This window comes from Manis pentadactyla, chromosome 7 (assembly GCF_030020395.1).
Source record: "Manis pentadactyla isolate mManPen7 chromosome 7, mManPen7.hap1, whole genome shotgun sequence".
In the NCBI taxonomy this organism is placed as follows: domain Eukaryota; kingdom Metazoa; phylum Chordata; class Mammalia; order Pholidota; family Manidae; genus Manis; species Manis pentadactyla.
In genome coordinates this window covers 70,642,543-70,666,598 of record NC_080025.1, presented here as the reverse complement: position 1 = coordinate 70,666,598, position 24,056 = coordinate 70,642,543, and the positions used below count along the sequence as shown (strand labels likewise).

Sequence of the window (24,056 nt, the reverse complement as noted above, 5' to 3'; positions counted from 1 at the left end):
TATTCAAAAACTCTAAAGATACACATAGCATGTGATCCAATTATTTCAATTCTAGAAAGGCATCGTAGAAAATTAAAAGATGCGTGCACAGATTAGGTATCAAGAACAGTAATTCTAGAATTATTTATAATATTAAATACTTGAGAAACAAGGCCTAATACGCAACAGCATATAATGTATCTTCAAAGAGTAGATATTATAAGACTATTAAAGCTGTGTTGTCATACTTTAATGACTTGAGAAAATATTCATGTTAAGAAAAAAATGAAAGCAGTTTACAGATTATAATTCCAGTTTTGCAGTATACACACAGCTAAAAGACCGTGAAGGAAATTCTTCAAGATACTAACATCATTAATAGTGTGATCTCTGGGTAGTGGGATCTCTACATTCTTCTGGATTCTCCAGTATTTTCCAAAATGTTTGCAATAAACATGAATATTGTTATAATCAGAACTCACACACACACACACACACACACGAGAAAGAAAGAATAAAAGTTACACATTCCATGTGGAAATGTTTATTAAAAAGATATTAGAGACACAGCCATAAATTCTGGTCAACTTATATGAGTCTGCCAGGTTGATTTCTTCAAGTACTCAATTACCAAAAATTAGGGTGCTCCTTTTGAAAAACAGGATAACTCACCCAATTCACAGAATTTTAGACTAATTAGAGACCAGATCCTTGGGATCCCCAACACTGATGAAGGTATCATGCCCACCTTGTTCACCAGTGGGTGCCCACCACCCAGTTCAGCATATTTTGAATGAAAGAAAAAATGAAGACCACCCTAGTAAATTGTACATTTGGAAAAACTGCTTCCTCAAGAAACAAAAGGGCTTACTTGCCCAGGGTTACACATGTCATCCCCATGAAATGACACCAATGGCACGAGTATTTATGGCGGCTGCTACTAACCACACAAATCTCATCTACTGCTTGCCAGGTGCCCTTCTAAGTGCTTCATATGTATCAATTAATTTAATCCTCATAACAACCCCATAGAATAGGTATTGTTATTTTCATTAAACAAGTGAGCAATGGAGTTACAAACTGCATCTGTATTTCATTTTCCTTTCTTCCCCATCCTATGCAAACCCTAATCATCTAAAAATTTCATGGATTTTTAGGCTTGGATCCTGACAAAGGGGTGTGCCTAGGGCGCAAGTGTGTGTGTGTGAGAGTGTGAGTGTGAGTGTGAGTGTGAGTGTGAGTGTGAGTGTGTGTGTGTGTGTGTGTGTGTGTGTGTGTGTGTGTGTGTGGTGTGTGTGTGTGTGTGTGTGTGTGTGTGTGTGTGTGTGTGTGTGTGAGAGATGCGGGAAGTAGGGAGATTTTAAAGACCCGCCGCCGGAAAGCGATGTCCTGACGTCCTGCATTTTACTCCGGCTTCACGCCTGGAGCGCCCCTCCTGGGGGGCCGGGGGCAGCGGGGTTAGGAGAGACCACGCGGCCACCCGTCCTCTTTGGGGCCAGCAGGGCCGGGCTGCAGCGCCCGCCCGCGCCACCTGCTTGCGGGCCCCCGCGTCCCGCCCCCGCGCCGCGCCCGCGCCCGCCGTCCCTCCCTCCGGCGTGACGGGAGCCCCGGCAGGCGGCGAGCGCGGCCGAGCTGTCAGCGGGCGGACCGGACGGGGGCGAGCGCGCGGCCAGCCGAGCGCGCAGCCCTGCCAGCCCGGAGCCGGAGCGCGCCCACGCGGGGAGGCCGCCTGCCTGCCGCCGGCCGACCGCAGCGGGACGGAGATGCTGCTCCTCTGCCCGGTGCCGGCACGCGGGCGGGGCCGGGGGCGGCCGGCGGGCGCTCCCCGCTGCGGGCTCCCGCCGCGCTGGAGCCCCGCCTGGATTTGCTGCTGGGCGCTCGCCGGCTGCCAAGCGGCCTGGGCTGGGGACCTGCCCTCCTCCGGCCGCCCGATGCCTCCTTGCCGGGAGGTGAGCCGCACCTGGTCCTTTACCTGGAGTTGGCGGGGACTTGGGGGGTCGGGGACAGCGGAAGATGAGGGCGAGGGTGGTGCCTGTTTATCGCTCTCTGCCGTCGCCTTTTGCCTCCCTTGGAGGACAGGGGCTTACGTTTGTTTCCAGGGATGAAGTTGCCGGCCCGGAGAAGCTGGCCGAGAGAGGGTGTGTGGTGATGCTTTTCTGTTCGCGCTCCTGTGTTTGGAGGGCTCTGAAGGACTTTGCGGCGCCCGCTCTGGAGTGCCGAGCTTGAGGACCTGGGGCCCAGGGAGAGATTTCAGCACGGGGAGAGAGTGGTGAGCCCCGCCAGTGGGATTCGGAGACCCACCGCTTCACAGCTTTTCCAGAGAGCCGCATACTGACTGCCACAGGAGGGTCCCTCCTCCGGTTTTCTCCTCTTCCCTGTCTCTGCAAATCCCAGCTTCCTCCTGCCCAGCCCTCAGCTGCCTGAGAGGGCCCTGGGGATTCGCTAAGCCAGCGTGTGGTTCACTTGGCATCCTTCTACCAAAATATGGATATGAATTAGGAAGAAAAAGAGTGTGTGTACTTAGGGAAGAGGCGAGTTGGTGATCTAGAAAATTAGAAAAGACTGAGCGAATATGCTGCTTTTGGGAGGCGTTCATCACCTGGCTGAAGCATTGCAACTGTGTATTTTATAGTTTGAGATTATCATTGATTTATAGTCAAGAATGATAAATATGGGTGATAGGATTTTTCTTCTGCTTTTAAGGGGAACTGGATTTAGTGCGCCAAAAATAATAGGGGGTGTCGTTAGTACTTGTATTTGGTATTTCTCTTTCCTTTTGGTGTTCCAGAGAGTGCATCCTCTTAATGATAATCAATGAGGGGAAGGAAGCAACATTTCTGACCTACTTTGAGCGATTATGTTGGGCAGGATATGAGGAGTGGATATTGTTTTTAGGAAGATTGCTTGGAATCAGGGTGTTGGGTCATTATAATTTATGTAGCAAAAATAGCCAGTAGCCCCTTTGGGAAGAAAGGCCAAACTCCATTCCTTTGTGTCTGATGCTGTAACTTTTGAATTTTATGCAAGCTTGAGAGTTATAGAGTATCTGCGTTCTGGCATCATCCATCAGCCTTGGATTTTCATCTTCCTTTCCCATGGTTCAAGTCCTGGGACAGAAATGAGAAACAATCAGATCAAAGGCATGTGTGGGAGGAGCACACCGTAATGTTGTAATTGGGGAAATCAGAGCAAGCGCTCACAAACAGCTGTGTTTAATTTCAGGGTTTATTAATATAATTAGTTTAATCTGTATTCTCCATCTTTCCCTCTCACCTGGGAATAATCTATTCTTCCAGGTTTGCACAGAAAGTTGCTTTTGGCCATCCTCAGATTGAACAGTTATGACAGGACAAACTTAAGGCCTTGCCTCCAAGCCCGGGCTCGAATATGCAGACCACATTTCTTTTCCAAAGGGAAAAGTCTTAAGCTTCTTATAACATTCATTCTTAGTACTGAAGAATCTGAAACTGGTGAAACTCAGGGCCAGTGGGGGTGATGTTTTTTGGTCACTACAGCTAGACTGATCTTTAAGATGAGCATATGTACTACACATGTATATTGCTAGAAAGAACAAAGTAAAAGTCTGCAATCTGAGAAATACTGAAATGAGAGGTAGGGAGATAACGGAAGGTTCAGGAAGCCTGTGTTCAATTAATCGAGCTCCTTGTTGCCCTGACTTTAGAAAGTGCAAGTGACTCAATCCCTGAAGGTCTCAAATTTGACTTTTCCCTCCAAAAATGGGAATATATAAAGTACATCTGAGGATTCTACTGAGCCTGCGTGTGGCTAGCTTTATTTTTAGAAATGGTAATGTGCTGATCCATTTATACTCCTCCTGATGACTGACAAACATGTAAGATGATGGACTGGGGGTTAGGTCTTCCTTTGGAAATGGGAGAGGCCATGTGGCCTCTCTTGGGGTGAATCTGCTTCTTTGGCATTTGGTCTAGCCAGCTGAAAAAATTGATAGAACTGGCATTGTTTCTCTCTGATACTGTTTTTAAAAGGAAAGCAAAGGGGGCAGGCATTTTTCAGGCTTTGAGGGTAAGGGGCTGCTTATGCTGGGGGATGGGAGGCATCCTCTGAGATACAGCTGTGAAAATGGAGGCCAAATTCATGTGAACAAAGACACAAAGACATAAGGTAACTATTTTGTGTGCACTCTTGCCCATTGATCCCTTCCACCCTTTTGTAACAGAAAAGGAGGTAAATGCCACACACAAAGGACAGAACTATGTGGTAGGGATGAGAGATAGTGGTTACACTCTGAGGGTCTGAGGCTGAAAACTAAGGCAGATTCTTAATAAAATGAGAGAATGTTGAAGAGTATGGAAAAATCTGCAGATAATTCTTGACCTCATTTTCCCTCAGGAATTTGAGTTTTACCCTCATTTATCAGTATTTTTGTAAAAGTAGTTCTGTTTAAATAAGTTACATAGACTCTGATTTTCCTTGCCTGGTTGTTAGAGGAAAGCAGTGCAAGGAAAAGGATGAGAAATACAGAAAATTGGCCTGGGAGTAATCTAGTTATGATTGCCTGAGTTCAGAAAAAAGGCCCTTTAGCAAGACTACTGGGTTCTTGGTAAACTTTCCCATAGATTTTTGCAGAGGATTGGACTCCAGGGTGAAACTCATAAGATACAGTTTCCTTTGTCAGAGTCTTGGATTTTAGAGCTGAAAGGGGAGAAAAATGATTGCTTTGGAATGCTCAGCTGGTGATCAAACCAGTGGGTTGGAAGCCCGAGCACAAATAGGCCAGAGCTGGGGAGACAGAAATAAAAGTCAGTGTGCCAGCAGATGAAGGACAGCAATAGCATGTGACTCTGGTAAATGGTGTTTAAAGAAAAAAAATATGAGGACTGGATATCACAAACTACAGAACTAATATTCCTCAGGCTTTGGTATGGGGAAACCTTTTAAGGATAAGAAACCTCTGGGTTTCTTGACATCTGTCTTTCAGTTATAAAATGATAGTAATAAAAACTGTCCTGCCTATCTTTATTGTGAGGATGAGATTAATATAGGTTAACGGGGGGTGGGGTGGGTGGATCCTTATATAAATGTGCGAGTTATTGCTAGATTAGTAGATCTAGACCCTGATATTTCAGGAAGGGTCTGCAGTGCATCTTCAGAGGTTCAGAGGATAGGCTTATCCAAGAATTGAATGCAATGGAATTTTTGACTCATTGCAAATAGGACTTAATGGGGTTGCCAGAGGTAAAAAAAGATAAAGCCCAACAGATGATTCAGAGATAAAGCAAGGTATTAGAAGAGTGCATGAGAGTAAAAAGAACAGAATTAAGTGGATTATGTATGCATTATTTAAATTAGTCAAATTAAATCACAAAATAGCTTGATTCTTAGTTCACTGCTCTAAAATCCTACATAATACAATTGTAGTGGTCTCTCTGAATCTTGATTGGATGATGACTTTTTTTCCAATGGCTTTTATTCCACAAACATTTATTGAGCTTATAGTATGTGTCAGGCAGAGTGTCAGATGATTGTACAAGTTACAAATCAGTGAAATCACAAATCTAATAAAAAAGAGCATTTCACTGGGTAAGGGTGACACAGATTTGTAAACAAACAGCTGCAATGAACTGACTTGGTGCCATGAGAGAGGAAAGGGGAAGTCATATCTCGAAAAGGCCCTGTAGAGGAGGTGAGTGAGATTTAAAAGATGAGTAGGAATTTGCCAAGCAGACAAGGGTCAGAGGTGAGTGTGGGCTAATTTGGGGGACAGATATTTCTGGGGTAGCACACAGATTGAAAAAGGGAGAAACACAAAACAGCATTGCGTTATAACGGGAAGAGCTTAAGGAGCGATGGATGAATCTGAGAGGCAGGCAGCAGGAGCTTGATCAGAGGGGTCCTTATGTCGTGCTAAGAAGTTGGTCTTCATTTGATAGGTGATGGGGAGCAATAAAAGAATTTCAAAGTCAGGAGTAATAAAATATGTGTTGGTTTGGCAACAATATGGAGGCCACATTGGAGGAGTGGGAGATAGAAAGAGTGAGACCTGCTAGAGCAAGTGCAGTAATCCAGGTAGAGGGCGCCAGACCTCAGTCAAGGAGGAGTAATGAAGGTGGAAAGCACATGTGAAGTTGGAAGGCAGACTTGACAGTTAGTGGATATGGCAAGTGAGGGAATGAAAGGTTCTGAAGTGACTAAAAGGTAGTGCCTCAGACCTCCATGAAGAGGGATGTGAGGAAGATCAGGCACTTGGTTCTGGAGAGGTGACTTTAAGGAGTTGACCTGTAGGTAGTTAGGTATCAGGCTGTGTTGCTCAGGGGCATGGACTGGCTGGTATGGAGGTAGGGGAATCATATGAATGAAAGGCAAGGTTGAAACACTTGAATTGGTGACCCAGTAAGAACAAAGATGAAGGAAAGGACTTGGGTTTTATCAACATTAAAGGTGCCAGAAATGGAGGAATTCACAAAGTAGGCATGTAAGTAATGGCACGTGTAAGGGAAATGTGACAGAACAGTTATGAGGAAAGGGAGCAAAGCCTTTGGAGAAGAAAGGAACAGTTGTGGTGTCAATTGCCAAAAGAAAAACATCAAGTAAGATGAGGACTGAAAAGAGAAGGTTGAACTTGACAGTTAGGTCACTGGTGCTCAATGCCAGAATGTGGGGATGGATTGAGTATTAACTGGGAGGTGAGACAGTGGTCGAATAGAATTTTATTGAATAGGCTTTCTAGTTTGGTAAATTGGGTCTTCAAAGTCCACATAAATCAGAAGAATTCTAAACAGCCTTATCTTCTGTTTCAGACTTTGATGGGAGCAGTTGAGGAATATCCTTTCTGCAGGAGCTCTCTGAAGGTCATGAGCTATGGGTGAGGGTGTCAGAAATTCCAAAATCACACTGTCGATGAAAGAATTAGGACTCAGCCACTGTTTTCATGCAGTTAACATAATTGATCTTGCCTGTTATGTTAGCAGAGGTGAATTTTCCATTTCAAGTTCTTATGCTCAGAACTATTTCTCATGTTTTAGGCAAATGTGAACAAGCATTCACACCATCAATATTTACAATGTAAAACCAAGAGTTGACAGTTCTGTGAAGTGTCATATTTTAGCACAAGGGATGAAAATAGCAGAGCATAGTAGAGAGTGGTACGTTTTCCTATGATAGTGAATTCTTCAGCAGTGTCTTGGATCTTAAAATAATTCTTTATTGTCAGAAATCACAGTCAAATTTCTGTTGCCTCTCCCTTTCCCCTGAAGAAACCATGGCTCTCATCCCTTTTTGCCTTTCTTAATCTATATGTAATATTTCAACATTAAACACATATTTATTGTGTACTTATGTACAAAGTACTAGTAGTAAAATGATGAACAAAACATATGGCCCCTGCCCACATTGAGCTTTATAATCTTGTGGGGGCAGAATCAAAGCACACCCATTCATCATGTAATCACATTTACCATAAATGCTATAATGGAAAATTCCTGTTTGCACTGGGAGTGTATAGCTATTGTATAGCTATTCTAGTCTGGGTTGGGGAGGTGACTGGGGAAAAGGAGACGTGTCTGTCAGCTAAGGCCCATAGGATCGGTGGGAGTTTGCTGGTTGAAGGTTGTGGGTGGTGATAGAACATCTCAGAGGAAGCCTCTTGGCCTAGGTTAATTCCTTATATCTTCCTTTAACCTTTCTGGACTATTAAAGATGAAGGGCCTTTTCTCTTCTCTTTGAATTCTAGTCACAGCCCATTGCTTACTCTCAGGCACACATATGTTGTTCTACAAGTGTTTTGCACACACAGGATGACCCTGTATGGAAGAGTGAGCTGTGCCCTGTAGAAGGGCCCCCAGCTATGGGGGCAAGTAAGAGCCAGACTCTATCCAGTGTGCAGTGTGATAGGCCTATGTCTGTCCAGATGAAGGAATACCTTTTTCTAGCCCATATGCCCAAGGGGGCACCATTTTCTGTGTTACACACAGCTGCCATATGCTTTACCAGAGGCTCTGAACACACCCTAAGTATACATCATGCACACTATGGGAAGGAATTTCATTATCTTATTTAGCAAACAGTGATTCAATATCTTTTTGTTAAGGAACTTTAGGGATTTAGGAAATCCGTAATACACAGGCCTTCTTCTCTTAAAGCACTAATTACTGCTTTGATAATATAATGGAGTGGAGACTTCCACGTTTTCAATTATAAAAAGGAATGGATCTTTATAGTGCATTTAATCCTATACAATTGACATCTTCTCTCAGTTGTACCAGATTTAAGACTCTAAAATAAAAATCCAGTGATCAGAATATATTGAAGTTTGCTCTCAACTTAGTTTACAACTCTGGAGTTCAGGATAGTACTTACTACTTATTCAAAGCTTCACTCTTCTCTGTCACTTGTTCTCAAGTGTGATCCTAGGACTAGCAGCGTCAGCACTACCTAGAAACTTGTTAGAAATGCAAGTTCTTGGGCCCTGCACACAACCTACTAAATCTGAGTTGAGGCCCAGAAATCTGTGTTATAACCACCTCTCCAGGGGATTATGATGCTTACTGAAGTTGGAGAACCGCTGTTCCAGGTATAAAGTGAGGAATACAGTTTAGTTGCTTGTTTCATGGATAAAATTTTTCAACTGCAACCCTAGCTTCCTCTTTCTGTAGGGCATCTTAGAAAATCCTAAAATAATCATCAGTGGAGAATGAGCTCCTCCTATTACCATGAAGTGTATCAGCAAGCATTTCTCAATTACTTTCCATATGCCAGGTACTAGGCAAGATGCTGCCAATAATACAGGAAGCAATGTACATGATTTAATTTGACAAAGAAGGCAAGAAGATGCAATGGGGAAAAGATAATCTCTTCAATAAATGGTGGGAAAACTGGACAGCTACATGCAAAAGAATGAAACTGAATCACTGTCATATACCATACACAAAAATAAACTGAAAAATGGATTAAAGATTACACAAAAATCAATTCCAGGTAGATGGTAAAAAGCTAAAACAATAAAGCTTTGTTTTGTTCCTTATCTCAGAAGGCCAACTTAACAACAACAACAAAATGGATTAAAGATATAAATATAAGACCTGAAACCACAAAACTACTAGAAGAAAACATAGACAGTAAACTCTTCAATGTTGGGATTAGTAATTTTTTTCTGGATGATTCCTGGACAAGGGAAACAGAGGCAAATATGAACAAGTGGGGCTACATCAGACTAAAAGGATTTGCACAGCAAAGGAAACTATCAGCAAAATGAAAAGGAAACCTGAATGGAAGAAGATATTTGCATGATATATCCAATAATGGACTAATGTCCAAAATACATAAAGAACTCATACAATTCAACACACACACACAAATAATCCAATTAAAAATAGGCAGAGGAGCTGAATAGATGTTTTTCCAAAGAAAACAAAGAGGTGCTCAGCATCACCTATCATTGGGGAAATGCAAATCAAAACCACATTATACCTTGTACCATTCAGAATGGCTAATATCAAAATATAAGAAATAATGGGTGTTGGCAAGGATGTTGAGAACAGGGAACCCTTGTACAGTGTTTGTGGGAGTGTAAATTGGTGCAGCCAATACAGGAAACAGTTTGGAGGTTTCTCAATAAACTAGAAATACTATAGACCCAGTAATTCCACTTTTGGGAACTTCCTGAGGGAAACAAAATTATTAATTCAATATATGTACCTCTATGTTTTTTGTAATGTTATTTACAATAGCCAAGATATGGAAGCAGCCTAAGTCTCCAACAGTAGATGAATATATAAAGAAGATGTGGAACATATATGTAATGGAATATTACTCAGCCACAAAAAGGAATGAAATCCTGCCATTTGCACCAACATGGATGGACCTTGAGGATATTAAGCTAAGTAAAATAAGTCAGACTGAGAAAGACAAATACCATATGTTCACTTTCTGTGCAATCTAAAAAATGAACAAAAGAAATAGACTCAAACACAGAACAGGCTGGTCGTTGCCATAGGGAGGAGCCTGGGGAATGGGCAAAATAGATGAAGGGGATAAAGATGTACAATTATAAAGTAAATTAGTCATGGGGATGAAAACACAGCATAGAGAATATAGTCAATAATGTAATGTCTTTGTAGGTTAACAGATGGCAACTACACTTACAGTGAGCATATAGTAATGCATGTAATTGCCAAGTCACTGTTGTACACCTGAAACCAATATAGTAACTATACTTCCATAAAAAATAAAAATAGGGGAAAAACATACTTAAAAAAAGGAAAACATTTATACTTTATTCTGAAATAAAATACTTGAAACTCAAAAAAATATATAGAAAAGAGAATATTGTCTTCCTTCTCTAGCAGTTTATAATCTGGCAGAAGCAGCAAACACGGAGATTAATAAGTGCTTCTCCCTGAGAATAGAAATGTAAGAATAGAAAAACATGGTAGTTTTAAGAGATGGTCAGCCATCTTGATAAATGTTGTCCAGTGTTTGCTGCCTATGGGGACATAAGTATTTATGTGTTGCTTGGGCTGCAAAGCGTCTTCTTGTTAGAGTAGAAGTAGTATCAAATGTCATCAAAGAACTTAAATCTGAGCCCTGCCATCAGTTTTTGTAACTGAGCAAATCAACCTTTGTGAGTCTTTCTTTATCTCTAAATAGAAATAGTAACTCCTGTCTTATCCTTAGTAGAGTTCAGTGAGGATCAAGCTAATGCATTTGGAAATGACTTGTAAATTTTAATGCAGTGCCAGATATTAGTTATTATTCTTGTATAAGTTAGAAGTATATCCAAGAAATGGATTGAAGTGTGAAAGGACTGGAATATGGGTTGGAAATTTGTTTACTGACAAAAGTATTTTACAGGAATACTTTTTTTTTTCTAATTATGGAAGTTGTGCATTGTGAATATTTTAGAAAATCAAGTAGAGAAGAAAATGTCAGCTCTAGTTCTTCTGCTTAGGGATATCCAGTATAACATTTTACTACATTTCTTTCCTACAAATTTCCTTTTTGAAGACTCCAGTGAGCTTATGTTGCATGTAGAAGTCGTATCTTTTCCTCTCTTGTTTCCTCTCTTGTAAGCATTTCCCAATAACACTGATACTTCCTTATAAATGTTCTTGTACTATTTATAAGGTATTTTAATATGTAGCATATTGCAAAATACAGCACATTTGAATGTCTGCTGTTGTTTACTTATGAGCTGTTTACTTCACCATTTCACTGAAAGTGTTCTTTTGTAGGTCAACAATGACCTCCTCTTTGTTAAATCCAGCTGTCATTCCTTATCTTTACCTGCCTTCTTAGAAACATTGAACCCACTCGATTCTGGTCACTTGGTTTCAAGCATACCATGCTCGCATAGTTTTTCTCTTACTCCACTGTGATGCTTCTCAGTCTTTACTGGTCCCTCCTCATCTCTCTGGCTTCTTTACATTGGGTCATTCCTGGCCTTAATCCTTGGCCCTCCTATCTTTTCTGTTGGTGATGTTATCCAGTCACTTGACTTTAAATACCATGTACATATGGATAGCTCTCAAATTTACATCTCTTCATGGACCATCTCTGCACCCCAACAAACACAGCCTTGATATCTCCACTCATAGGTACCTCAAGCCTGAAATGTCTAAAACTGAGCACCTGGCATTGCCCCAAACCTATTCCTTCCCTCTGTCCTTTAATGGTAATTCTTCCCTTCCGGTTGCTCAGGCCTAAAACTCTTGAGTTTGCACTGACCTCTTTTTTCCCCACATCCTGTGTCCAGTCTATCAGCAGACCCTCTTGTCTCTGCTTTAAAATAGTTAGAGTCCAGACTCCTCACCACTCGGCCTCTACCTTCTGGGTCCCCCCATCGTATCTTGCCTGATTACTGCTCCAACTTCCCATCTTGATCTCCTTTAGTTTGATCTCGGCAGAGCAGTCCAGAGATCACATCAAAACATAAGCCAAAAACACTCTTCTGCCCAGAGCAGAACCTAAGGCTTCATTCAGAACCAGAGCTCTGATGGTGGTTTACTGGGCCTAACAAGTTCTGGCCTCCACGAGGCCTCTGTCATCTCTTCCCACTGCTCTCTGCTGCAGCTTCCCCAGTCTTCTTGCTCTTTCTACAAAGTGTTATGTGAGCTCCTTTTTCAGGGCTTTTTTTTTCACTGGCTCTTTTCTCTGCTTGGAGCTTTCCTCAGGTATTTGCTTGGCTTTCTCCCTCATGTCCTTTAGGTTTTTACCAAATTGCTCTCTTCTCAGTAAGGTCTTCCCTGGTCACCTACTTAAAATTGCAACCTCCTCTTCTTTATCCCAACTTTATGCTTTAATTTTTTCTAAAGTGCTTAACATCCATTATAATATATACTTTAATTATTTATTTTGTTTTTATGATCCCTCCCAATAAACTGTAAGCTCCATATAGACAAGGCAATATATATGTATTTTTAAAATAAACTCCTGTATCCCTAGACCTCCAACAGTGCCTGACACATAGTAAGTGCTTAATAAATGCTTGTTGAGTGAATGAGTAAATTTAATTTTGGGCATTTAAGTTTTTAATTATTTATAATACAAAAATGGTATAATAACACAAAACATTGTCTGAATTAATTTCTGATTATTGAAGATTGACTATTTGCAGCAGAAATCTTAAGCCAAAGGATATAAACTAAATTCTGGCCCAACACTGAAAATTTTTATTTATTAATCATTGATAATTTGATCATTGAAAATGCTATCTCGCTGGTGTAATTTATGTTTCTTTATTCACTACTGAGGGTCAGTGTTTTCATGTCACTTAGCTTTTTGTATTTCACTTTTTGTGTACTTTTCTGTGTCTTCATTTACTGTTTTTCTTATGAAGATGAGCTCTTCATGTAGTAAGGGTAACATACATACTTTGAAAATATATTTCCCTAGATCATTTTCCTGTCTGCCTGTTTTGAAATAATATAATGCCCAGAGAGAGCAATTGATTATTTAGACCACAAATATGTATATGGAATTACTTCCTTTAACATAGCAAATAGGACCAGATTTTAATTTTTACAAAACTGATGTTTTGGTGCATGTTACCTTATTAGGTTCCTACAATGTATGAAGTCTTTCATGTGTCTGATGACAAAAATACTGAACCAACTGTGATCAAGAATTCTAGGGCTTGGATTGACAGTCTTTGTTCTAAGTGTTCTTGAAATTTCAAGACAGCTGCCTTCATTCTCTGCTAACAGGCATACCTTGGAGATAGTTTGGTTCAGCTCCCAACCAACACAGTAAAGTGAATATTACAATAAAACAAGTCAAGTGAATATTTTGGTTTCCCAGTTCATATAAAAGTTATATTTACACTATACTGTAGTGTGTTAAATGTGCAAAAGCATTATGTCTAAAAAAAGTATATCCTTTAATTAAAAGATACTTTGTTGCTAAAAAATGCTAACGATCATCAGAGCTTTTAGTCAGTTGGAATCTCCATTAACAGATCACCATAACAACTATAATAATAATGAAAAAGTTTGAATTATTGGGAGAATTATCAAAATGTGACAGAGACGTGAAGTGAGCAAATTCTGCTTGTGCCAGTAAACTTGCTCGATGCCAGGTTGCTACAAAACAATTTGTAAAGAATGCAGTATCTGTCAAGCACAATAAGGTGAAGTGTAATAAAGTAATGTATGCCTGTACTTTTTTTTCAGTAGCCATTCATGTTTTTATTTGTTCATCTAGCATTTAATGGGTTTATATTTCTGTCATAGGAAATGTCATAGGAAACTTAATGCATAAGTCTGTGACTATAGTACAGATAGGTTAAGTGTTATGATGGAGTTATGCACATGGTTATATAGAAGCACAGAGAAATGGCAACCAAATCAGACTAGAGAGCTCTGGCTCCCAGGGGAAGTGCAGTTTGAGCTGAAAGATTTCTAGAAGTGCTTATAGGATATGCAGAAGCCAGCATGTTGCAGTGAAGAAAATAGTGTAATAGCACAGAGGAAATCATTGAACTATTTCAAGGGCAAGAGTGAAGGAATGTGGGTGGGAGATGACTAGATTATGAAGAAGGAAGAGACTGAGAGTCTTGCGAGGAAAGCTATGGGAAGCCATTGACATCAAATTGGAGAGAAGATGTGAATGGAGGAAGACAGAAGAGGGATCCTCCTGGAGGCAGGCAGATCAGAAGACTCTTGCCTTTCCCATGGGGAAAAAAAAGTGCTAAGCAACTGACAGTGAGAGTAGAGGTGGAAGGAGGAGCTGGAGATGTATTTGACAGCTGAGTGATAAATTTCAGGCTACCCTGACTTTCAGGTTTTCCACCTTGAGCTTTTGGGTAGGTGCTGGGCCTCACTGAGGCGGAGGTCTTAGGATGAGGAGGCCAGGCAGCTGGAAGAAAGAGGATGAGTTCATTATTGGCGTCCTGAGTTCCAAGCACCCAAGGGACATACAGACAGGGCTCTCCCAGAGACAGCTGGATGTACAGGGGTGCAACCAAAAGACAGCAAGGGAGCTGCAGGAACATGGGTGGTAATTGAAGCCATTGGTGTTGATTAGGTCACCCAGGCTCTGCGCACGTAAGTGCAGTGCATTGAGAAGAGAGTTCATGGAAGTGCCAGCATTTAAGAAGTTCAGTAGAGCAAGAAGTGGAGAAGCCACAGCCGGTAGAAAGTGAAAGCACAGAAAGCTGTTACATAGCCAGTAAATCTGGAGTATGATGCAGACATGCTGATTCTTGATGTTCAATAAGGCATTTGAAATATATTCTTAGGAATAAGATGGAGAAGTAAATGCTGAATGATGGTGTAAGTAGGCTGTTTCTTGGCTATTAGAACAAATGTACCCTCAGGTTAGTAATTTAAGGAGCTGATGCTAAGCTGGAGGAAGGTCTCCAATGTTGTACAGTAGTCTCCTCTTACCTGCAGGGGGCATGTTCCAAGACTCCTGGGGAATGTCCAAAACTTCAGAGTACTGAACCTTATATATACTATATTTTTTCCTGTACATACATAACTATGATAAAGTTTATTTATAAATTAGACACAGTAAGAGATTAATGACAACTAATAATAAAAGGGAATAATTATAACAATATTCTGTAATGAAAGTTATGCGAATGTCTTTCTCCCTCAGAATATCTTATTGTACTGTACTTAACCTTCTTGTGATGATGTTCGATGATAAACTGCCTGTATGGTGAGATGAAGTGAGGAGAATGTCATAGGCATGTGACGTAGTGTTAGGCTGCTGTCGAACTTCTGATGATATATCAGAAGGAGCATCATGGTTTCTGGACTGAAGTTGGCTGTGGAAAGTGAAATTGTGGAGAAGGAGGTAACTACTTTACCTTTGGACTTAGTATCTAATCACTGTCCTGTTACTGTTTTACTATTGTAATCAGTGTTTTGGTTTTGAGAAGGCTTAACCAAATATTGTAAAATGAAAAAACTGGGAAAGATGCCTAATGAGTTGGAAAGAATAATTGGAATTCATGATTATCTGCAAGTCTAAAATAATGGGCAATTCAAATGTTTAAGCACAGGATGAGGAAATCTTGCTTAAAAGTACTTTTGAAGCTACTGACTTCATGTGGCTGCAAAAGGCAATGATAGGGGATGGATGGTCACAGGCTTTATTAATACGAGCAGTGTTCTTGGCTCATAGAAGGCAGACATTTAATTTAGGTTAGTAATTCAACTTAGGTGCAATATTTGAAGAAGTTTAGTCATATAGGAAGATGTTGGTCTGAGGTGCAAAGTAAGAAGATGAAGTATTTAGAAAGTATGTCCAAATACTTCAGGACTGAACCAAGGAACTGAGGACAGTTAGCTTGGAGAAGACTTAGGGGGGGCCCACAATGGTGGGTTTTCAATACATTAAATGCACACTCATGTATAAGAGGCTTTGGTATAATGCTCATTTAGGGGGCAAGATTAGGATTGGTGGGTAGTAGGAGAATATAGATTTAGTTCATTCAAGAAGGTGTTTTCTATCTGTAGTGCCATGAGCTGCTGCTTTTTTCTCTGAAAGTTTCCAAATTCCTGTATTCCTGTTTTGGACAGACTGATGGCTGGGGGTCACATCTGTAGGAGTGATGCATTCTAGTTTACTGTGCTGTGCCTATGTTGCTATGGTAGATTTAAGGGGCAGTTCAATGCTCAAGGTTATAAACATTCCTCCCATAACAGGTAAGAAGATAAATTTTTTTTCTTGGTGCTTTAATCCTAGGACACATTCTTTATCATACTTAGCACTGTCTTCTAAGATTGCTACAGTATAAACATAAAACAATGCCCTTTGGTATTTAATGTAATATAAGATTGAGAGTGGAAAGAATTGACCATCTGAAATGAAGTTTAACACCAAATTCTATTTGATAATACTTGGGCATATCAGTAACGCATACTAGGAAATAACTTGAACCAAAATAACAGTAGATGCTTAAATATATCTGAGCTTGATATGCTAGGGAAGTGCTTCCCTATCTAAAGAACAAATAAATATTAACATCATTTGCTGTAACTTTTTTATGGTTTCATTTTTTATATTTGACCTTTTTAAAATTAAATGCAATATATGTGCATTCTAGAAAAATGAAGTAATAAAAACACTCATAATGCCACCAAATAAGCGGGCCAGTCTTAACATGTTAGCATTCATTATAGGAATGATAAATAAAAAGAACAATAGCCAGTTACAATTTTAAGGCATTTCATTTATTAACTCATTCAGTCATCCTCCAAATTCTAATGAGCCCAGTCCTTACACTTGCAGCCTGGTTAAATTACTACTTCTGAGACTCACCTCCTGCCCCAGTGTCCTCACTCCTAAACATGAGGCTGTATTGCCTCACATGTATGAAATGTCTTTGCAAATATTTCATTATGAATACACACGTGTACTTACCAAGTGGGGATATTCTGCACATACAGTTTGGGATTCTTCTTCTATTTCCATTTAACAATATGCTGTGAGCTTATTCCCACATTTTGACTCATGTACAGTTTATTCAGTGCTTGATGGAAGGTAAGCCTCTGGCTTTATTTTCTGCATGGCCAGTTTTTACAAGTATTTTGAACAATCCATAATTCATCCTTTCTCCATTGGTGTGTTTTTTCTACCATCTATTGTATGAGTGTATGTATATATTCTTTATAATCTATTTTATGTATATTATATGGCATATACAAACATTTATTTGATTTCTTTGGGGCTACTTTCTGTACCATTGATGTTTTTGTACCAAGATTGCACAAACTTTTAGAATATGATTTGATACAATACTGCTTTTCTTTCATTCAAAGATGTCTCAGCTGTTCTCATTCCATTTAGTTTTCCAGTTCAACTTCAGAATAATTTTGAAAAGTTAAAGAAAGATCTCATTGGAATTTTCTCTTGGATTGTGTTAAATCTCTTCATTTATTTAGAAAAATTTGTCATCTTTGCAATAGTATCTTCACTTTGAAGTCATAGTCTACACCGGTGTTTGAAGCATTCTGTAGTTCTCACGAGCACTGTGTTCATATTCTGAAGTATTTTTTCTTACTATTTTCTGTGGCAGTTTTCCCCTACCATTTTATCTTTTAATTGATTTTTTTCCCTGATATGTTGAAAAGCCATTGGTTTTTGGAAATTAATGGTATGTGTATCTCTTCCAGAGTGGTCTTGTTAATTCTAATATTTTGCCTGTTAATTTTTTCTGATGTTTTTGATAACAAGTGCCATTTATTAATTAAATGTGTGAAACACTTCACTTATATTGACAGTAATCCTCACAGCAGTTCATGCCTCTGCTTTTAGAGATGAGGAAACTGAAGTTCAAAGGCAATTAGTAATTAGGAAAAGATGATAAAGCTAGTGAGCCATAAGGCTGGGATATACTGTCTATGGAGACTTCACTTTCCACTGCCCCTCACTGCCTCCCCCTCTGCCTATACATACACTCATCGATACTTAAGGCTCTTGACAACTGCTTCTAAGAGGCTGTGTACTGAATCTTACTAAGTACACCAAACAGCTTTTTGTAATTTTTTTCTCCTTTTGTCAGTCTTTTTTAGACTATTGTTTTTTCTCCAGGTAGTAATCCTTTTTTCACTCATTTGAGATATCATCTCCTCCAAGGCAGATGTTAGCATTGCACATGATTTAACCCACAGAACCCGTGTACTGTTGGGTTTTACCTCCACGCAGGTGGGTAGGTGGCCATGGCCATTGGACTCCTCTTTTGAGGGTGAGGTGTCTGTGTAGAGTACTTCGGGCAGATTCTCTCTGGGCAGACATTTTTCTTATGCTGTGCTGGTTAATGCAGGGCATCTCATTCTGTCTCTACTATATTCTAGTTCAGGAGAATTGTTTTCAGAATTTTAAAGAAACAGCTGTTTGTGTTTCTTCCCCAGTAAGCATCACACGGCAGGCACTGGACCTTCACATGTTCTCCTCCACCTTTACCTATTTAGTTCTGGGAATAAAGGATGGAGACAAGAGCTAAGCGAGAATCAGGGTGTGAATCTGATGACATCTTAAACCAGAATCCTGTAAAACTTCAAAAATAAAAGGCCAAGCTCTGTTTTTGACAGAAAGTATGTATTAAAGACAATTGAGAATAAAAACCGATTGACTATAGTTCTGAAATTTTACCACAACTACTTAAATGATTTTGTTCTCTTATCCCTCTTTCTTTAAAGACTTATGTCATAGGTGGATGTGCCAGGCATTGTTCTAAGTGTTGTAGACATACTAGCCCATTCAAAAAAATCATTTGTTGTTAGGCCACTCATTCCTATGTAAATGATATTACTTTAAAGATAGATGTTTAATGGGAAGGTTCAATAATCGCCTCAATCTTTTTTTAAAACTTCATTGAAGATCATGAAGTACACTAAAATATATATATATTTAAAGTATACAATCTGGTCAGTTTTGACATATGTATATACTCATTAAACTATCACCATAATCAAAATAGTCATTTCCAGTACCACCAAGACTTCTTTCTTCTCTTTTGTAATCCAGCCCTTCCTCCACCCTTCCTCAGGCAGCCATTGATCTGCTTTCTGTCACTACAGGTCATTTTCTAGAATTTTATGTAAGGGGAATCACATAGCATCAAATGACGTGTATCTATTTTCTTTTGGCCTGGCATTTCTCACTTAGCATAATGATTTCGAGATTGACTCACATTGTGATGTATTCTGTAGTTTGTTCTGTTTTGTTGCTGAGTAGAATTCCATTGTACAGCTCTACCTCATATGCCTATCTGTTTTTAACACACTATACTTCTAGTCATAGTAGTTGATTTTCTTAAGCTCCAGTATGATAATGTAATCTATGAATATCAAGAACTCATTAGCGAGTACTCCAAATGGGTTGTTTATGAAATTCAGCAGCAGTAGCCTAAAACTGTAAATGTAAGCACTAAAGGACTCTTGGCGTTCTGAGACAATCTGGGAGGTAATTTATTTAGTGCTATTTCAGGTAAATCTGGAGTTTTGAAGAGCTAATCATTCAGTCAGTCAGTTACATATGCCTCTTGGAATTGCTTCCACTTGCTTGCCTGTCTGCCTATAGATCACTTCATTATCCATGAATGTCCCTCAGAGTGCCTGTGAGAGAGGTGGGCTCCCACCACCGCCATTCAGAGGCTAAAATGAGGACATTTTTGGTTCATGGTGATGAGCATTTGTGTACTCGTTGGATAATGAGAACAGCCTTTGTGTTCATTTGGAAGGACAGTTAAATATATTCATTATTTAATGAAATTATATTTCTATAAACAAATCCAGCAAGATAGCTAGGTTTAGTTGTATTTTCCTTTCTTTCTCCCTCCCTCCCTCCCTCCCTTCCTTACTCTAGAAAGACTAAAGGTACTGATAGGAACTATGATTGTGAAACAGGCTAACATGTCCTATTTAGGATTATTAGGATCATTTCTTCTGTAGCAATAGATGATAACTTTGACAAGACAGGAGAATGAATGTGACTCACTTGACCTAAAGTGGAGACTATTGCATTCTCTGTGATGGACATAGATAAAGGCCGACTAGTCCTTAACCTGACTTTCTTTTCAGCTATGACTTTTTTATAGACTACTCTTCAAAAGCAGACCTTTTATTTCTTCAATTTTTCTACTCCCTTTTCAACTCACTGTAATCTGGCTTTTATCCCAATAATTTTCCTAAATCTCTTGTTATGGGTAGTAATCACTTCCTAATTACTAGGGATTTCCTTAGTGCTCATCCTACTCTCTTGCTCTGTAGCATTTAACCCTGTTCACAGGCTGCTCCTCTGGTACTTTTTGAGACACTGAAATCTTGTTATCACTCAAGCTTACATCCTTTAGCCACTCTCCTGTTACTTCTTTGTAAATATTGGTTTTCCCAGGTTTTTGCTTTTGGTCTTTCTCTTGGCATTATACATGTTCTCTATGAATCTTAGCCATATTTTCCTTTATTAATTCTTATTTTTCTGTAAATAGAAATAATGCATACTTATAAACAGTTTGACTAATTTGAACAAGCAAAAAAGATGAAAATCAGCCGCCTGCATTCCTGGAAGAGGAAGAATCACTTTTAACATTTTTTCATTCAATTACTTGTCTTACCTTTTTTAAATGACTCTTAAATACAACCTCCAATGCTTGATTTTCCATCACGTTCCAAGAGCACATTTACAACTCCTTTAAGGACACCTATTGTAGGATGTTGTAGACTACTTCAAATTATATGTTCCGAATCAAATTCATTATTTTCCCCTCCACTTCTAATTAGTTTTTCTTATTTCATTTTTGATTGGTTAATAGTGTCGATTTGATTTCACTAGACGTCTTCCTCCTCTAAACTCCACATCCAGTCAATCATAAAATAACTCACTTTAACACAGTATATAATGTCCTTTATCATGTGGTCTCAGGTGGCCTTTTTAGCTTTCTCTTCATGTTCTTTACTCCCTTCTATTTCACCCCTCTTCCTTACTCAGCAATCTAACCACAATTCTTGATGTAAAGATTTGCATGCACTTCCATCCTTACATGGTCTGCTCACAGTCACATCTAAAGCCGTTTCTTCTCTCTCCTAGGTGCAGCTCATGTCTAATTATCATTCAGGACCTATACTAAATGTCCTTACTTGTGGCTGAGATACTCCCTGCCCAGGCAGAATGAATCTGGGACATACCACTTCCTACATTTACTTTGATGTGTCTGACTAGAGAATATGCCCAATGATAGAGCTGATTACTATTATTTTTAAATGTGTGAAGAGCCATCTTTAAAGCATGGACTTCACGTGTGCTTCAGACAGCAGACCTGGGACCAGTGAGTGAACAAGGTCTTTCCTCAGATTAAGATTAAGGAAGACTTGTAACCTTTAAAGATGTGCAGCAATGGGAAAGTCTTGCTTTATAAACTAGTTAGCTATTCATCAATAAAGTATACACGCAAAGACTAAATGAACATTTCTCATGGATACATTCATTTAAACAACCTCATTAATCACTTTGCTAACTGCTCTGCTGAAGGTACAAAGAGAAAAAGTCCTTTACTTTAAGGAGCTTATAGTCTAATATAGTAGTTCTCAACATTTCTGCACACTCAAATCACAGACCAATGATTTATTTCCAATTTAGATATCTCTAAGGACAGGGTTCTGGAAACAGATTTCATGGTTAATCACTTGTCTATTGGTTATTTTTCAAAGTGTCATTTATTTAACATCTGCTCTATGGCAGGTCATGTGATGTTCATTTATTCTTTCAATAAAGATTTATTCAGCTCCCTCTTTTGTGTTTGTCCCTCCCTGGTCTGTGTACCAGGAATACATCATTGAACAAAACCAGAGTGCTCTTACAGAGTTTATAGAATGGTAGGGTATTGACATTACACAAATACATGACAGGTGATGATAAGTCTAAGAAGACACACAAGGTTAGAAGGTATCTAAGGAGTCAGGAAAGGGCTTTCCATGCTGTGGCATTTGAGCAGTGCCTGAATGGAGGGAGAGATCATGCCTATGTAGACATCTGGGGAAAGGGCTTCCAGGCACAGGGAATAGCAAGTGCAAAGGCCTTGAGATGAGCATACACTTAGCATGTTCAAAGAAGAGGGACCCACTGTAACTGCAGCAGAGTAAGTAAAGGGGACATGACAGGAGATGGGAACACAGGTCACAGGTGGATGGGGTGATCACATGGTATTTTGCAGGGTATATTAAAGACTGACATTTATTCTGAATGAGATGAAAGCCATGGTGAGTTTAGAGTACAGACATAGTGTGATGTATATGTAAAAAGATCATTCTGGATGCTATGTGGAAAATAGATGCTGGGATGCAAAGAGATGAGTTAGGTTATTACAATAAACTAGTTGAGGGCTTATGGTGGCTTAGATGAAGGTTTCAGGGGTGGAGTGGTGAGAAGCAGTTGGATTCTGTATATATTTTGTATGTCAAATATACTTTTACATATTTAGAGAGAGACATAGGCTATACTAAGATCCCCAGAGACTGACTAGAGAAAGAAGAGGCCAAAGACCAAGTGCTGGGGCACACCAGGAGATTTAGGAGAGCTCAGAGGTGGAGGACAGAGTCCCAGAGGCCAAATGAAGAAAGTTGAAGGAGAAGAGGGTGATGGGCCGAAGCACATGTTGTTAGATTTGGTGGGAGAGGTGTTGAGAATTGATGCTTGGATTTTGTGGTGTGGAGGTCACCACTGACCTTGGAAAAGGCAGTTTTGTTTGAGTGGTAGAGGCAAACCTGATTGGAATGGGTTCAGGAGAGGAAGAGGAGGAAGGAGGAAGACACATGAAAACAGGCCATCTTCCCAGGAGCTCTGCCAGCAAGGGGAGAAGTGGAGGTAGCTGGAGGGGGAAGTGCAAATCATTGGCGAGAGAAACGATGGAATGACAGTTCTTTCAGGTTCCTTCCAAGGGCAAGATTTTCTTGTGCAATCAGTGGCTCTGGTTTTATTTTTTATTTCTAATACCTTGCTCAAGAATTTAAGATGAGGCACACCTGTAGTTTTCTATCCTGTTTAATCTGAGATACTGCTCATTAACTCAGCCATTTTGTTTGTAACATATGGCTGTTCCTCCTCCTTTGTAGTTTGGGGTTTTTTGGTAGACATTTTCTCAGGCTGCCATTACAGAGTACAGTGAACTGGGTGGCTTAAAGAACAGACATTTATCAATGATACTTTAATTTAAAAAATACCTGACATTTTTTTGTAAGAAAGATCGCTTCCATAGTCATCTTTTCTCCATGTGTTCACATATTTTCCTTCTTTACCTATCTCTGTGCCCAAATTTCCCCTTTTTATTAGGATACCAATCATACTTTATTTGAGTCCACTCTAATATTAGGCCTCATTTTAACTTGATCACTTCTGATAATTGTTATCACCAAATAGGTCACATTCTGAGGTATTATGGGTTAGAACTTGAATGAATGGATTTGGGGTTGGTGGTGGTGGTGGTGGTGGTGCAACATAATGCCTTTAGTTTCTCACAGGCTCATTTCTGAAGTTCCAGTAACATTTACATTTTTTTTTCCTGCTGTGTGGTATTTAGGCATAGTTTCTGGCTACTTAATCTAGTCATCTTGGTGACATTAGGTGTCACTTTAGAGGATTTTGGCCTGGATTTCCTGATGTAAAAATGAGTACTTGCTGAGTTGGACCTCCAGTGAACTGCCTTTTTGAAATAAAGAATGAGTTAGAAAGGTGGTTTCTTAATACTTCATGTGAACATGATGTCATAATTTTCTTAAGTTTATATTTAAATAGTGGAACAAGACAGCTAGTAGATGTAAACCCTGTCTACCTTGAGAAGAAGAGGTAAATCAAAGTGCCTTCTCTAGGAAGATGTCAACCTTAAATATATGTATCATCTCCCTGGTCTTATCAAGATGGCAGCCCAGCCTAGTCTAAAAAAAGCCTAGCATCCAAGTTCATAATACATAATCTTATCACAGAGAGAAATTAAGTTGTTTATGATAAGAGGTTTTGTGGTTGCACTGAGAAAAACATTATAGAAATTGGCTCATATTTGTTTGCCTTTGTGTATGATCCAAGGAAATGTTCCCAGCAAATTTCTGGCCAACTTGTTTTTTCTGAAGAGTTGCTTCTTTTCCACCATCAGGTTTTAG

The 24,056-nt window shown here is 39.6% G+C and overlaps 1 protein-coding gene across 2 annotated transcripts in view; it reads left to right on the top strand.

Moving 5' to 3' along the window:
- Positions 1–1,598: 1,598 nt before the first annotated feature.
- The window catches only part of ELAPOR2 (endosome-lysosome associated apoptosis and autophagy regulator family member 2), a 193,349-nt gene continuing 170,891 nt past the window's right edge, over positions 1,599–24,056 (top strand). For both annotated transcript variants that reach the window (XM_057504468.1, XM_036911855.2), the window contains exon 1: positions 1,599–1,928. In XM_057504468.1, coding sequence (XP_057360451.1) covers positions 1,743–1,928 — 186 coding nt within the window. In that variant the 5' untranslated portion in view covers positions 1,599–1,742. The remainder of the gene's footprint in view (positions 1,929–24,056) is intronic.